Here is a 13,599-nt window from a genome sequence, read left to right on the forward strand (position 1 = left end):
CCATCTGGAGAGTGACACACACTTAGACACGCTCACATCTGCTCATCCCATAAACAACATTAAAAATACATGGCATTTCAAGTAAGGAATGTTAAACTTGCTACAAGCGTGTTTCCATCACACTGCGAGAGATCTGATATCTGCCATTCATGCACCATCATCATCCTGTCAAAACTTCTTTAAGTCCCATGTGCACTGCTGCCCAGAGCAAAACTGATCAAGAAAGCTTTCCAATTTCTGACATCCACAGCATTGCTTGTAGCACTTACAAAAACCACCCAAAATCTGTCTGAAACTTTAATAAGTAGCCTTATCTAACAGGGAGCACATGCCCTATGATATTATCCAGCTGCATCACGTCATGTCAAAGTACATTGCAAAATGGTGCAGTTAGATGATGTTTCTGGTCCTGTATTACTGGCAAGTATTGAATGGGATAAGAATAAACGAGTGAAACAATCAGCAAAAGGAGATGCAATAGCTCCATATTGCATTTTTGTAAAATGTAATCACTGGAGTATAACCATATCAGTTAAACTTTGCTGGTCTGGTCACAGTTTGGATTTGAAAATTAGAATATGAAAATATCAATCTCCAAACATTGCTGAGTTACTAATAAATAGGGCGTAAAAAACAAGCAATATGATTTTTGGAGTATTGTGCAGAACTACAGAAAACTGGCCTTCTCCTTTATTCTGGTTGCTCAGTGTAAGACCTTGTTGAGATTTATCATCAATTAACCCATATCAACATCCTTTGGATGAATGTTATATACATTTCTCTTTCTTCTCTTTCTTTAAATTCCATATTTTGTATTCTTCTCACTTAATTAACTATCCAAAGAATCTTTATCTTGGGGCAGCAGGCAACCTTTGGTGTGCAATCAGATGAAGAAATTGCTTTGTCTAATGCCATTAAGCATTTTCTATAGGTCCTCTACTATAAAAGTGCATACTAAGAGAGCTGTGCCATGGAAAAAGCTCAGGTGCCTCTTGGGGTTTGCTAAGTTGATAAGAATATCAAAGCTGGTTCATTAAATTTCAATCTGATGTGGTTTGCCTTCAAAGTTATGTGTTTACTAACCTTCTTCCCTGATTGTAGTCTGTGGATTAAATTTTTCATTAATTGGTGTACTGTGTTTTTTTGTTGTGTTTCACGGTCTAAGCATCAAAACAGTTGAGAACCAGTGATCCAGGCCACTTCTCTCCACTACGTCAATGATAAAACAACTGCGAGCCTAACAAATTCATTTGGTTCAAGTTATACTTGTTCAGTTAGGCTCTGTTTCTGATCAGTTCATCAGATTTAAAAACAAAAGTTGTAGGATACAGGTTGCGATGACACTGTCTGGTTTAAAGGCTCAAAGTCAGCTTTGCATATTAAATACATCACAGGCAAGTAGCACAACTGCTATGCATCAATGCATCTCAGAAGCGACACCTCAGGGAGTCTGAAGCTCTATTTCCCTTCAAAAACCTATTTTTCCTCTTTTAACGACGAGCCTTCTGTTTTGAGGTTTCTGAATTTCTGTTTGTCTTTTACTCTGATAAAGGGCCTTGGAGTACTCATGAAGCACAAGCAAAATCAAATCCATTTTTACATCCTCGCGTTACCAATGACAAAGATGCGGTCGGACTCTAGGGGACTTCCTTGGTTCATAAATTGCCAACAACATGTGGCCAGCAGGTTGCTGATGTAAAAGTGACTGAGCACAGTTCTTCCCATCTTCAACAATAAACATAAAAATGCCCCTAGGAATGACTGTTAGTCCAAAACTGCTGAAGTGGAGCTATTCAGTGAGTTTGTATTGCGCAACAGGTACTGCATGTTTGAATATGAAGGTGCAGCCGCTGTCTGGCTTAAAAGTTTTGTTAGAATAATTACATTATCAAATAATAGACAGGACCATTGAAGATATATTAAAGTTCATTTTACTTGAGAACCCGACAAGGAGGCAGAAAGAAACACAGAAAGTGTGTTCTTTGCTAATTCTACATGTATAAGCAAAGGTTGTGCATAAATAAGAAAATATTTAGCGTGAGACACAAAAGTCTCACAAGTGGTCCCCACCTGTAGAGAAGGTCCGCCCCCTAAGTTCAGGAGGCACGGGACATGAGTGGCTCCAAGAGACACAAAATAAACACTGCACCATAGCAACAGAGTGCGAGACAGTTTTAACAGGGGAAGTGAACAGGTCCCTGTCTGTCCGTTTATCTAGGAAGCCACCGTTGTATTGTACGTCCTGATCAGAACATGCTGGCCTGTCAGAACTGGACGAAAATGCTTTAAAGCCAAAAAAGTCACTAAAAGCTCCATGTGGTTGATGTGGAGTTTGCTTTGTACTGGTGTCCAGACCCCTCTCCCTGCTGCTCGTCCGGAAACGCAGTTTACATCCCAACTGAAACTGAGCGAGGCAGCGATAAAACGCTGCCACTCTGCACTCTGACAGACGTGCCCGGCTAGAACGGGAGCATATTTCCAACCCGAGGAAAGAAAACTGCTGACTCGGCAAACTGTTCTGTAGATTTACCGAAAAGCACAGTACTTGACTGTGCGACTGAACTAGTGATAGCTGCGCCGCTGTTTGCTCTCTGGAACTCGCTATCAGAGCCCAAATTGTCTAGATAAGCTAATATGCGAACGCCTCTCTCGCTGAGAGGAGCTAATGCTGCCTCGACACATTTGGTGTGGGGAGCAATAGACAAGCTGAACAGCAGCACCAGGTATCCATAGGCCGTGCCCATGAATACAAAACTTAGGAACTGCCTGTGGTCCGGGTGTAATGCTACGTGAAAGTAAATGTCTGTAAGATCAATTGTTGCAAACCAATGACTGATAGCGCTCACAGGCTGTCTGAGTGTTAGCATTTTAGCAATCTGTAAGTTCGCAGGTATTTGTTTAACACTCGATCAAGAATAGGACAGACCCCTCCCCCTTTCTTCAGAACAACAAAATAACGGCTCCATGTGGTATACCCAGTTACCCGCTGGGAGGCCTGGAGCCAGGATTATTTGCCTGTTTAGGCTTGGTGCTCATACCAAAACACAGAGCCCGTGGATAAAATACTCATTAAATAAGCGCTTCCCGGGCAGCCAGTGGCTAATAAAAATCCTGCATTCCCCCACGGCTTTACAGCCCCACACCAACAGGGGCTGTTAAGCTAACTTCAAGCTGGCAGTAGCCTACTAAAGAAACAGAGCTAACTAGCAGTAGCTAGCTAGCCTGACTTGGCAGAGGTGCACTTAGCGAGGTGAAGAGCGTAAGAACCGATGGATGACTGTGGTGGACCACAGATCATCTGCCTTATAGGTGTGAATAGAGGTGTCTTCAGTCAGGTCATGCGGGGGCCTGATATCCAATACTGTATGTGTTGTACCGAGTGAATCGACTGAAAGGAAATCAAGACCATTTCCCCTCTTATGAAAGGGTGCAAGATGTAAGCAACAGCTCAGGGGCCGTTCACATTGTACGCGCAAACGGCAGTGCTGCGCTATGAAACCCATTATTGTCAATGGCTTGCGCGCGCAAGAACTGGTCTGCAAGCGGAATTTTGCGGCTGGCCGCGGTCAAAGTTCAACATGGTTCAACTTTGACCGTGGCTCGCGCAAGAGCGGCCGCGGTGCGCTGTGACGTGCATTCAAGTGTCTGAAAAACAACAACAAAAACACAGAATACACGTGGATCCACAAACGGAAGATGGACGAGAGGTTGATTTTGGCCGTCAGCGATCTCCCAGAGCTGTACAGGCTATGACACAAGTTCAATGAATCAAACTGATAAGTCCTTACGCCATTGTTTATACCAAGATAGTGAAACTGCTTTGTGTTGTTGTCCATATTTAACAGTTCACTCTGGAAGTATAGTCTAATGAACAATGCACATGAAAGGGAGCACTATTCCCTATGTGACAAAGTTACACATTATTGTCATCTCTGATCTGAGAAATGCGCCAAAGCAACTGAGAAGAACTGTAGCCTACTGTTGTGAGCTGCAAAAACCAAAGACCAAGTTGATTATACAGCTCCATACAGGTATTTGTAGGATATATTTGTATTTTTTATAAAAAAAAAATTATTTTAATTATAATTTATACTCTTTATTGATCCCCAATGGGGAAATTACAATTTACACTCGGTTGTTATTACACAATAATAATATTGTATTTGTATGTTTATGTGATGTAAAATATGTTTGGACTGATTGACACAAGTCATGTTCATTTTCATTGAAGTTCACATATAGGTATATAGGTAGGTATATGGCCTTTACACAGAATAACTACCCATTTCCAAATGTGTAAGCTCCAGTTTTGGAGGAATTAATTGCACATATACATTAAATAAAGTGTTTTCCAGAGAATGAATAATGCATGTATGAATGTAGGCTCATATCTTAGCTTTATTATACCCAACTGCAATGACTGCAGACCTCTTAAGTATATAAACATGCAATGACACATAGTGTTGAAATGCAACATTTTATTTAGAAATGAAAATAATCCACACGTCTTCATCTATTTAGAGGAGTGTAAGAAAAGGTGGAAGAACCTAAGGGACAGGTACATAAAGGAGAGGAGACAAAAGTGGTGCAGGGGCAGACCAAAACAGTACTTGGAAGTACTTTTCCATACTGTCTTGTCTGGAGCCACACGTCAGGGAGAGACAAATAGCCAGACGCTCCGTTGTAGAAATGGGCTTTCGGAATGTTGTTCACATCCGGGAAATCGTAGGCCCGACTCTCGTCAGCAGACTGTCAAACTGCTCCCTGTTGAGCCGAAAGTACCCCTGGAACCGGTCACAGTGAATGCGGCGCTCCTTCACCAGCCGGAATTCCCCCAACTGCTCTCTGGACCTGAGGGTCTCGTGCACCCACACCCTTCTTCCTGCTGCCTTCCTCCGTCTTCTCCACACAACCAGGGCAAGTGCCAAGGCTTTCTTTTGTTTCAAAGACAGAAACATCGTCTCCACCAAATCACTACTGTGTATCCACAATGTCGCATGTACTGCACGTCTGATGTAAACACCGGACGCAGTCGTGACGTGCATTCAAATATTGGCGCATGTATGACGTAAATTTGCGCTGAGCCCGGCGGCAAGCACAACAAATATAGTTGGGAATAGGACAAACTAGCGGTGAGCGCAGCGCATGCCGCGTACAATGTGAATGGCCCTTCAGTCAGTTCTGAGGGTGGATTTGTTATGACTGAAATGCCCACGTACTGAATGCAGGGGTCTTGGGTCCAGTGGGTTTGTAATATCCACTCTGTCACTCCCCCGCTGAGTGGACACTTACTGCCACTGCCTGTGTTTACATTATTACATTATTTACCAACCAATTAGCTATAATGAATGTTTACACACTTGAATGAATCAGAATGAATGTGCTATTCATGTTACCTTGAGACCTTACAATTGCAATAAGAGTGCTTTCAGAAAAGGCAGTGCCTCAGGGGCAACAGAATCATGCTGCATATTCAGGCTGGGAATGCAATGGAACTGCAATTTGAATAATAGTTTTGTTTTAATCAATTGTTCAGGTCATGCAGCCACAAGAGTTATACTGTAAAACAAAAACAAATATATACAAATATTTTCTTTCTTTTTTTTAAATCATGTCATCTTTAACTTCATTAAAACACATCTCAGGAAATGTGGGCAGAGACGGGGCATTTTCAATGACAGGGCAGTAATTAAGATTTTGCACAGTGGAGACTACACAGGGTAGAAAGCACAGTCTGACAAAAACAACAGGGGAATACATGCCCAGTACAAACCAATGCAAACAGGATCTAAGTGTTAAAAAGGGGGCTTGTTTAATCTGTGTTAGGGATGTGTGAGATATACCTTTACTCCAGAGGATGTGCAGGTAGTCCTTATCAAGAGGCTGGTTCAGAATAATCAGACAGATCCTCTGCGTGCCTGCACAAGAAGATAGAAGGAGGGGGAAAAAGGAAAAGGTATAAATCACGATCAATCTACAGACGATGGAGTGTAATGGACACATAGCAAAAGCACAACACATCTCTCTTTGCTTTCATGTATAACATTTTTTTTAGTTTTTGTGGCGCTGAATGTGTTAAAAAAATAAACTAAAACAATGTCGTGATAATGAGGTCCTTATCATGCTTCACACACACACACACACACACACAGGAAAATAAGAGGGAGGATTAAAAACAGAAGCCATTCCAAAACAGTCAGGATGCTCAATCTTGGTTTTGTAAAAGTTCAAAACATTTTCCCACTCAATCCAATGAGTTTGCAACATCAGAAAATAACTAAGTGTAACCAAAGTATAGACAATGTCTATCTAAATGATGCAACAATTTTCCTCAACTACAGTACCTGCATTCACCAGGATCACAATCAATGTCAAAGTCCGTATTATTACTTATATAACTACTTATGTACTTGTTGTTTTTATTGTTTTTTAAGTGAAATGTTTACATTGAAAAAGTAAAAACATTGCTGCTAGAAAAACCTTATTGGATCAAAGACTTAAGCACAACCTCTCTTCCCCTCACCTTCAAACTTTGCCATTTCCCTGCTTACTCATTTATCTTTCCCTCTCAGGTCTGCCCTTATGAATGATTTCTCATCCATTTTTAAAGTTGGTGCCCTTTCTAGCAAAGCCAAAATGTCATATGTAAGCTTAAGCAACACTCTGTAATTACCATGTCCTCTTCCCTTTTTCCTAAACTGTACTTATTTAAATTCCAGGTTTGGAACAACAAGACATGACAAAAAGCCTTGTATCTTTCCCAATGCACCTTTCATAATACATCATGAATGCAGAGGGAGGCCAGAGAAAGCAATGGTGAAGAAGGAAGAAGAAGAATATACTTTAGGTGTCATGAAATTCTCAGTGCAAAATGCACATCACCTTGCATCCTGAAAAATACCCTTTTTGGATTTAAAAAGTGTAAAGATGCATTTTGACTTGGCTGAGAAAGTGTGGAAAAAGAATTGTCCATTGGGTTTTTGTTGCAGCACCGGGCTTGATGTTGTTAAAAAGTTTACATCACTGAAAGGTCATTTCCAATAGGAAAGTCAACCCCAGCCGAGTGTGGTAAAAGGAAGAGAGGATAAAGAGAAGACACACAGGAGGAGGAAAAGAAAGGAGGGCTAGGTGAGGAGAAGAAAGAGGAGGAGTATATTTGTCAGTCCTGTCTCTTAATTGGCTCGAGGTGTACAGAGAACAAAAGGCAAAGTCAACCAGCCGTGACTTTTCAGATAACCCCTCGTCACACAAACACTCACCTCTCCACACACACAAGGTGGTGTGTGGCCTTTTGTGCACTTGTTCAAAGAAATGTCACCTTTCTATGCCACACAGCATAAATATCTCTCTCACACACACACACACACACACACACACACACACACACACACACACACACACACACACACACACACACACACACACACACACACACACACACACACACACACACACACACACACACACACACACACACACACACACTCTCTCTCTCTCTCCAGGAATATGTATTCATAATTATAATAACTATATAATTAAAGAGGAAATTTACAAGGCTAACTTTGCACACTAGGGATTTTAAAATGCAGAAATCCATGGGGCTGTTTTTATATTCTTCACCGAGAGTCTAGTTACGCATTTCCTGTAAGAGATGAAACTAAAGAAACCATGCAAATATTCTCTAAACTCATCAAATAGAGGAAAAAGTGTTTCACTATACTGTACAGTTGGGAGAAAGATTTTACATGATACAGGGAATCTCAAACACATATTTCACCTTTGTAGAAAGTGACAGATGTATCAAGAAAATTATATCATCAGGAGGGTGTGTGTGTGTGTGTGTGTGTTCTGATCTGTTCTGCAACCGTTTGGGGGATTATTTGCACAGCCTGTGAAATATGTAGAATAAATCTTAGATTTGCACATTGAGCAAACTCAAGTGCATGGCCTGTAATGCTTAGCTAACGTGTTTGAGTAAACATTTGTTTCAGTGGGGGCTTCAGAATTGCTGACATATCAGAAATGAGTGTCTCTTGACTGATGTTGGCCTTTGAGTGTTATTGATTTTGGAGATATACAAGCATAGAATCAACAGCACTTCTGTGTTCCTGCCCTTTGTAAATCACACACGTGCGAGAATGTCAAGTATATACAAACATGTACACATACAGGAGTACAATTACATTACTCAATTACATTGGCCTTTGTCGTCTAAGAAGGGGAACTACAACCTTCAAACAGCAATCAATGGAGACAGAGAGGGGGAGGGACACAAATGAAGCAAGACAGAGGAGAGCAATGCACCGTAATACAACCTACACTACTATTAATACTGTATAATGACATAATGCAGTACTGATACACTAGGTCTGTTCAGTGGCACTCATCATTTGATCACAATGGGACGAATTACGTTCTAGGGCTACACCAAATGATTTTTAAATTACTGATTAATCTGAAGATTAATTGATTAATGTATGTCAGAAAAATAGTTTTAAAAAAAAATGTCTATCACGAGTCAGAAGAGAGTCTTCAAATTGCTTGTTTTGTCTGACCAACAGTCCAAAACCTTGAGATATTCAGTTTAAAATGATATAAAACAGAGAAATGCAGCCAATCCTTGCTGGAACCAGAGAATGTTTGGTGGTTTTGGTTGAAAAAGTGACTTAAACAATTCATTTCTTTCGATGGACTAATTGGTACATTCATCATCAGCCCTTATGTGAGTTTGTCTATACAAGAAAAAAATATTATATCGATAATATTCATATTAGATGGAAACCAAACACATTCTGAATCCCCATTTGCAGCTCAGTCTTGGGCAGTCTGCAATCAATACAACTTATAGTCAAAGATCACAGGGAGTCTAAGAGCATGCTGTTTGCCACAATACAGTAAGTGATCAGACCACAGCCAAGACAGGTTTAAACAAAAGTAAACAGAGGCATGATGAACAGGGTTTTTTATCAATGTTGGAGTGTTTATACCTAATGTGACTTTGGTTTTGTCAAATAAGATTATTCAGCTGTCCAAACAGCAGTGGCAGGTTGAAGGAAAGTGGTTGCACCAAATTACTTATTTGTAAAAAAATAAAATAAAATAAAATTACTCCAGAATGCAACACCACAGATTACTGAGATACATGAAATCCATCTATACCTTGTCAGTAAACTGGACACAGTATGCTTACTGTATGTCTATAAACCAGGTTCATCTGTACCTGTGTGTCGATGAATCCAAGAAGGATGAGAGAGGCAAAAGCTCTGACACTCCTGAGCTTTCTGGGGACAGAACGTTTGTTTTTCACTCCTAAGCTCTCTATTTATATCTTTCTGTGGGTGGATAATATTTCTAGCCAGTGTCATACCCCACACCACAATGTAATTTGGACATCTGTTGTCACTCAAACAATGGCAGCCCCGCAGCCTCCTTTATTATAATGTACAAGCGTGTAAGGCAGAAATACTTCTCATGTAAAAGTAGCTCTTTATCAAATCAATCTAAAGAATTACATGGAAATAAGGAATGGTAACAAGTGTAATACAAGGCAGACATAAGAGATAGAGAGAACTACATGTGCCCGCTGTCTCCTCTACAGGCCAAACTGCTGTATTATGCCCTTGACCTTTACAGCTCTGGGTAAAACCTGCCCTTAGGCTCATAACAGCTTTCCTTCCTCCACACTCACACACACACACCTCCAGGGAGCTCACATAAACCTTGACCTGAGAGCAGTGGCTAAAGGCAGCTATAACCAGCTTCCTCCTCAGGTCTGTAGGGCAGTCAGTGACCATCTGGAGGGTTTCTTTTTCTCAGATATAGAACATCTTTGGGGGAAATAATCTTGCTACAAAAGCATGCCTTTGGAAAAGAGAGAATAAACGTACTATGGTGGAACCTTTTCAGTCAAATGTCAGACTGAACTTGGGTTTCTAGTGTTGCGTTTGAACAAATGATGACAGGGATGTTATTTAGGAACAAGATTATTTTTTGGGGAAATATTTCAATAATCAAAAACGCCTCCTCAAAGTTTGTTTTCCTTAAACAGCTAAAATTACAAGCATACACATCAGGCCCTCTTTTAATAAAGATTCTTTACGCAGCCAAACAAAAAAGACAAAAGGAAGTGCATCTCATACATATACACATTGTTGTATGAAAGTGTCAGTGATATGTTTTGGAGTTTTAATTCCACCAAGACGTGCATGGACCTACATATTTGATTGATTGCGTGTATGTGTGTTTGCGCCAAGGGAATGTGTGTTTGAAAGGCAGTACCTGAGGGCAGCAGGCAGTCCAAAGGCGTCAACTCTACATCCATGGCCAGGATCCAAAGGAGCCCGTCTTCAATCAGCCGACTCACCTGGAACTGGGGAGAGGAAGACAGACGCTGTTGCTACTCCTCTTGCGTTTATCTTTTTTAGTCATTTCATTTTCCAACTTGTCTCCAATCCCAGTTTATCACCCGCCTTCCTCTGGCCTAATTATTCCCCATGAAACAAGCAGACAAAATACAAACACTAACATGCACACATGAGCACGATGACAATATATATCACCGCATAACTTAAGACCGTTTTATACAGTTTATGCTTAAGACACAATATTCACACTAGAGCTGTAATTACAAATTATTGTGCCAATTATGTTCTTGATTTATTCTGTGGTCTAAAAAAATTTAATCTTCGTGGCATCATCGGATTTCTTGTTTTGTCTGACCAAAGATATTCAGTTTACAATTATACAGCAGCGAAAAGCAGAATTTCTGCTGACTAACATGATTCATCGTTTATAGTTGCAGATTGGCTTTCTTTCCATATTGATTTATCGACTAATCGTTGCAGGTCTAACTGACATTGCCCATGATAATGGTAGTATCACCAGTCAGTCAGGACAGTCTACTCGCTGTGAAAGAGGAAACAAACCCTTAAAGCAGCAACATTAGTTAATAAAATAATTACGACTGAAGCAATTTATCAATTAATTGATTAGTCATTTGACAGAAAATGTATCTGTATCTCATTCCTTTCAACTGCTCTAAGGAAAATAGAGCTAGGATTACTATTCCATGATCAGCATCTACCCCTTCTGTAGTTTCTGGATTTTTATTATTTCTGCCGGATCTGAATTTACAAAAAAATTGTTAAAACCATTAACCACATCTTCCATGTTATTTATGTTCTTGTCATTTTCAATATAACATTCTGGGTAACTTGTATTTCTATTTTTAGTTCCATTTCTTATAATACTATTTAGAATATTCCATACAACTTTCATATTTTTTTTATTATCATCTAACATTTTATTATAATATTCTTTCTTATATTCCTCATAATATTTGTTAATTTATTCTTGTACTTCTTACATCAACTTTCTGTTTCTGGGGTACGATACTTAATGAATTTTCTATAAAGTGTGTTTTACTTTTTGCAGGCATTTAATACACCCTTAGTGATCCATGGACTATTTCTTTGCCTTTGTCTGTTTGCTGTATGACAATTTTTGTCATACAGCGATGTTAAGATCTCGTATAATATTTTCCAGTTCTGTTTCAGTAACTCTTCCTTAAAAGCATTTATGTTTTCCGCAGTTCTTACTCTTTTGTATTTGAGATGACTACAATCCTTGGGTTTCCTATAATTACAATGATAGACAATAAAATCAGCTAAATGATCACTGTTGTCATTGTATAATAGCCCACTATCTACATTGTTTTCCATAATGTTTGTGAATATGTTGTCTATTAATGTGGCACAATGAGATGTAATTCTACTTTTTAGATTGTTGGATATAATAATAATAATAATAATAATAATAATAATTTGTATTTATATAGCCCCTTTCATGAAACCCAAGGACACTTTACAGAATTACAGTGGCTATAGTAAGGGAGGTTGTAGGCTGTGGTAAACAGGTGGTGTTCCAGGAGTTTTTTTGTCCAGGGGTCCAGGGATGTAGCATTTCAAATTTCTGCAGGGAGGGGGTTCCAGAGGGATGGGGCTGCAACACTAAAGGCTCTGTCTCCGAAGGTACAGAGTCTGATGTGGGGAAGAGGGTCGGGGTGATGTGTTGCCACGTCTTTTATATATATATATATAAGCCCATACCATACATTGTATTAATGAAATCTTCTGTCATTTTATGCTTTTGGGGATTTAATAGGTCAATGTTATAGTCGCCACACTTTGAAACATAAATGAACAACAAAAGCATAAAGCAGACAGTGAGTGGAACTTGCCAGCACTCCCATTGCTCACCTTTGAGCTTTACAATTCAGCGAGCAGAACAGAGCAAACCATTAATTAAGAAAGCATAAACAACCTTTACTTTTAACAACCTCCTTGGACCTCCCCCCAGTAATAACCTTCCTCCTTCCTACCCACAGACCCCAAATTTAAAAACAGGACTATGTAAATGATAACCTAAGTAAATGTATAACTGCACTATAGTAATTTGGCAAACGAGTTGAACTTTAGCCAACATGAAGTGGAATTATGTAATCATTATATTGCCCACACCTCTTCTCTGAAAATTGAGGTACCTTTCCACAACCTCACTAAAAGTAAAACATATAAGATACATTTCTAAATATTATTTGTTTTATGATAAAACTGTCCCCACAGTGTATTATAAAAGTCTCTAACATCTGCTGCCATGGGTATGAATATTAGCCTACACAAGTGTTTTTACACATGGTCTTTTTTTTTTTTAATCACTTTAAATCTGGTTAATTATACACACGTTTATGTTTTAGCAGCAACAACAACAACAACAACAACAACAACAACAACAACAACAACAAGCCACAACAATCAACCACCGGTGTTTTGCCTCCAGGGTTTCTCCAGGTGCTGAAATAATACACTACACTTTGAGCAGTGTTAATATTGGGCTGAATGCAGCAGCTCGTTATGGGTATATTAAGAGCTCATTATGCAGTATCTACTGCTAAAAATAATGCAACTTTTCACGACGCGTATTAGGCAACACTTCCTTGAGGAACTGGACTTTGGCTTTCGCCTTAGAGGCGACTGTTTATTCAGTGTCATAACACGCTGTAACACTTTAATGCAGCCGTTTGCAAATGTATGGCGAGGCATTGGAGCAATGAGCCACGCTGTTTCCCGCTTTTCACAGATAAAACCGTACTATTCTGATAGAAACAACACACATGCCTGCCGACACTATGTTTCACTGTCAATAAACCGACTTTACATTTTAAGCCTGCCATTGCTTTGCTTAGTAAGTATTCAATAAAAACTCACTCACAGGTTGAAGCGTCTTCCGCAATTGATGCTGTAAACAGTCAAAGAGAGCGCAGGCAGCACACAGATGACCCAGCAGGACTGAGGACTGGCGTGGATTTGTTACGGGGACACCTAGAGGCCAGAAGTGGAAACGCGTTTTCTTTGTAAATTGCTCTACACATGAAGGGGGTTTTCAAATGCAGTCCCGTCTGTAAAGGAGACTCTATGGTTCTCCAGCAAATTCAGAAATAGTTTAATTTCACTCTCAGTGGAAATTATTCCAATAAGAGACTTCCCATCACTGCTTTTATTCTTCACTGTAACCATCATTATGTGATTACAACAGTGCTGA

General features: G+C 39.7%; 1 protein-coding gene across 3 annotated transcripts in view; it reads right to left on the reverse strand.

The window, feature by feature from the left end:
* The window catches only part of tpk1 (thiamin pyrophosphokinase 1), a 71,673-nt gene extending 58,326 nt beyond the window's left edge, over positions 1 to 13,347 (reverse strand). For 2 of the 3 annotated variants that reach the window (XM_078280404.1, XM_078280402.1), the window contains exons 1-3: positions 13,270 to 13,343; positions 10,279 to 10,369; positions 5,844 to 5,918 (exon numbers count right to left, since the gene is read on the reverse strand). In XM_078280404.1, the coding sequence (XP_078136530.1) occupies positions 5,844 to 5,918; positions 10,279 to 10,321 (118 nt within the window). In that variant the 5' untranslated portion in view covers positions 10,322 to 10,369; positions 13,270 to 13,343. Of the gene's footprint in view, positions 1 to 5,843; positions 5,919 to 10,278; positions 10,370 to 13,265 lie in introns of all 3 variants that reach the window. The other variant, XM_078280403.1, reaches the window with a different exon arrangement.
* Positions 13,348 to 13,599: the final 252 nt, after the last annotated feature.

This window comes from Sander vitreus, chromosome 22 (assembly GCF_031162955.1).
Source record: "Sander vitreus isolate 19-12246 chromosome 22, sanVit1, whole genome shotgun sequence".
NCBI classification, from domain to species: domain Eukaryota; kingdom Metazoa; phylum Chordata; class Actinopteri; order Perciformes; family Percidae; genus Sander; species Sander vitreus.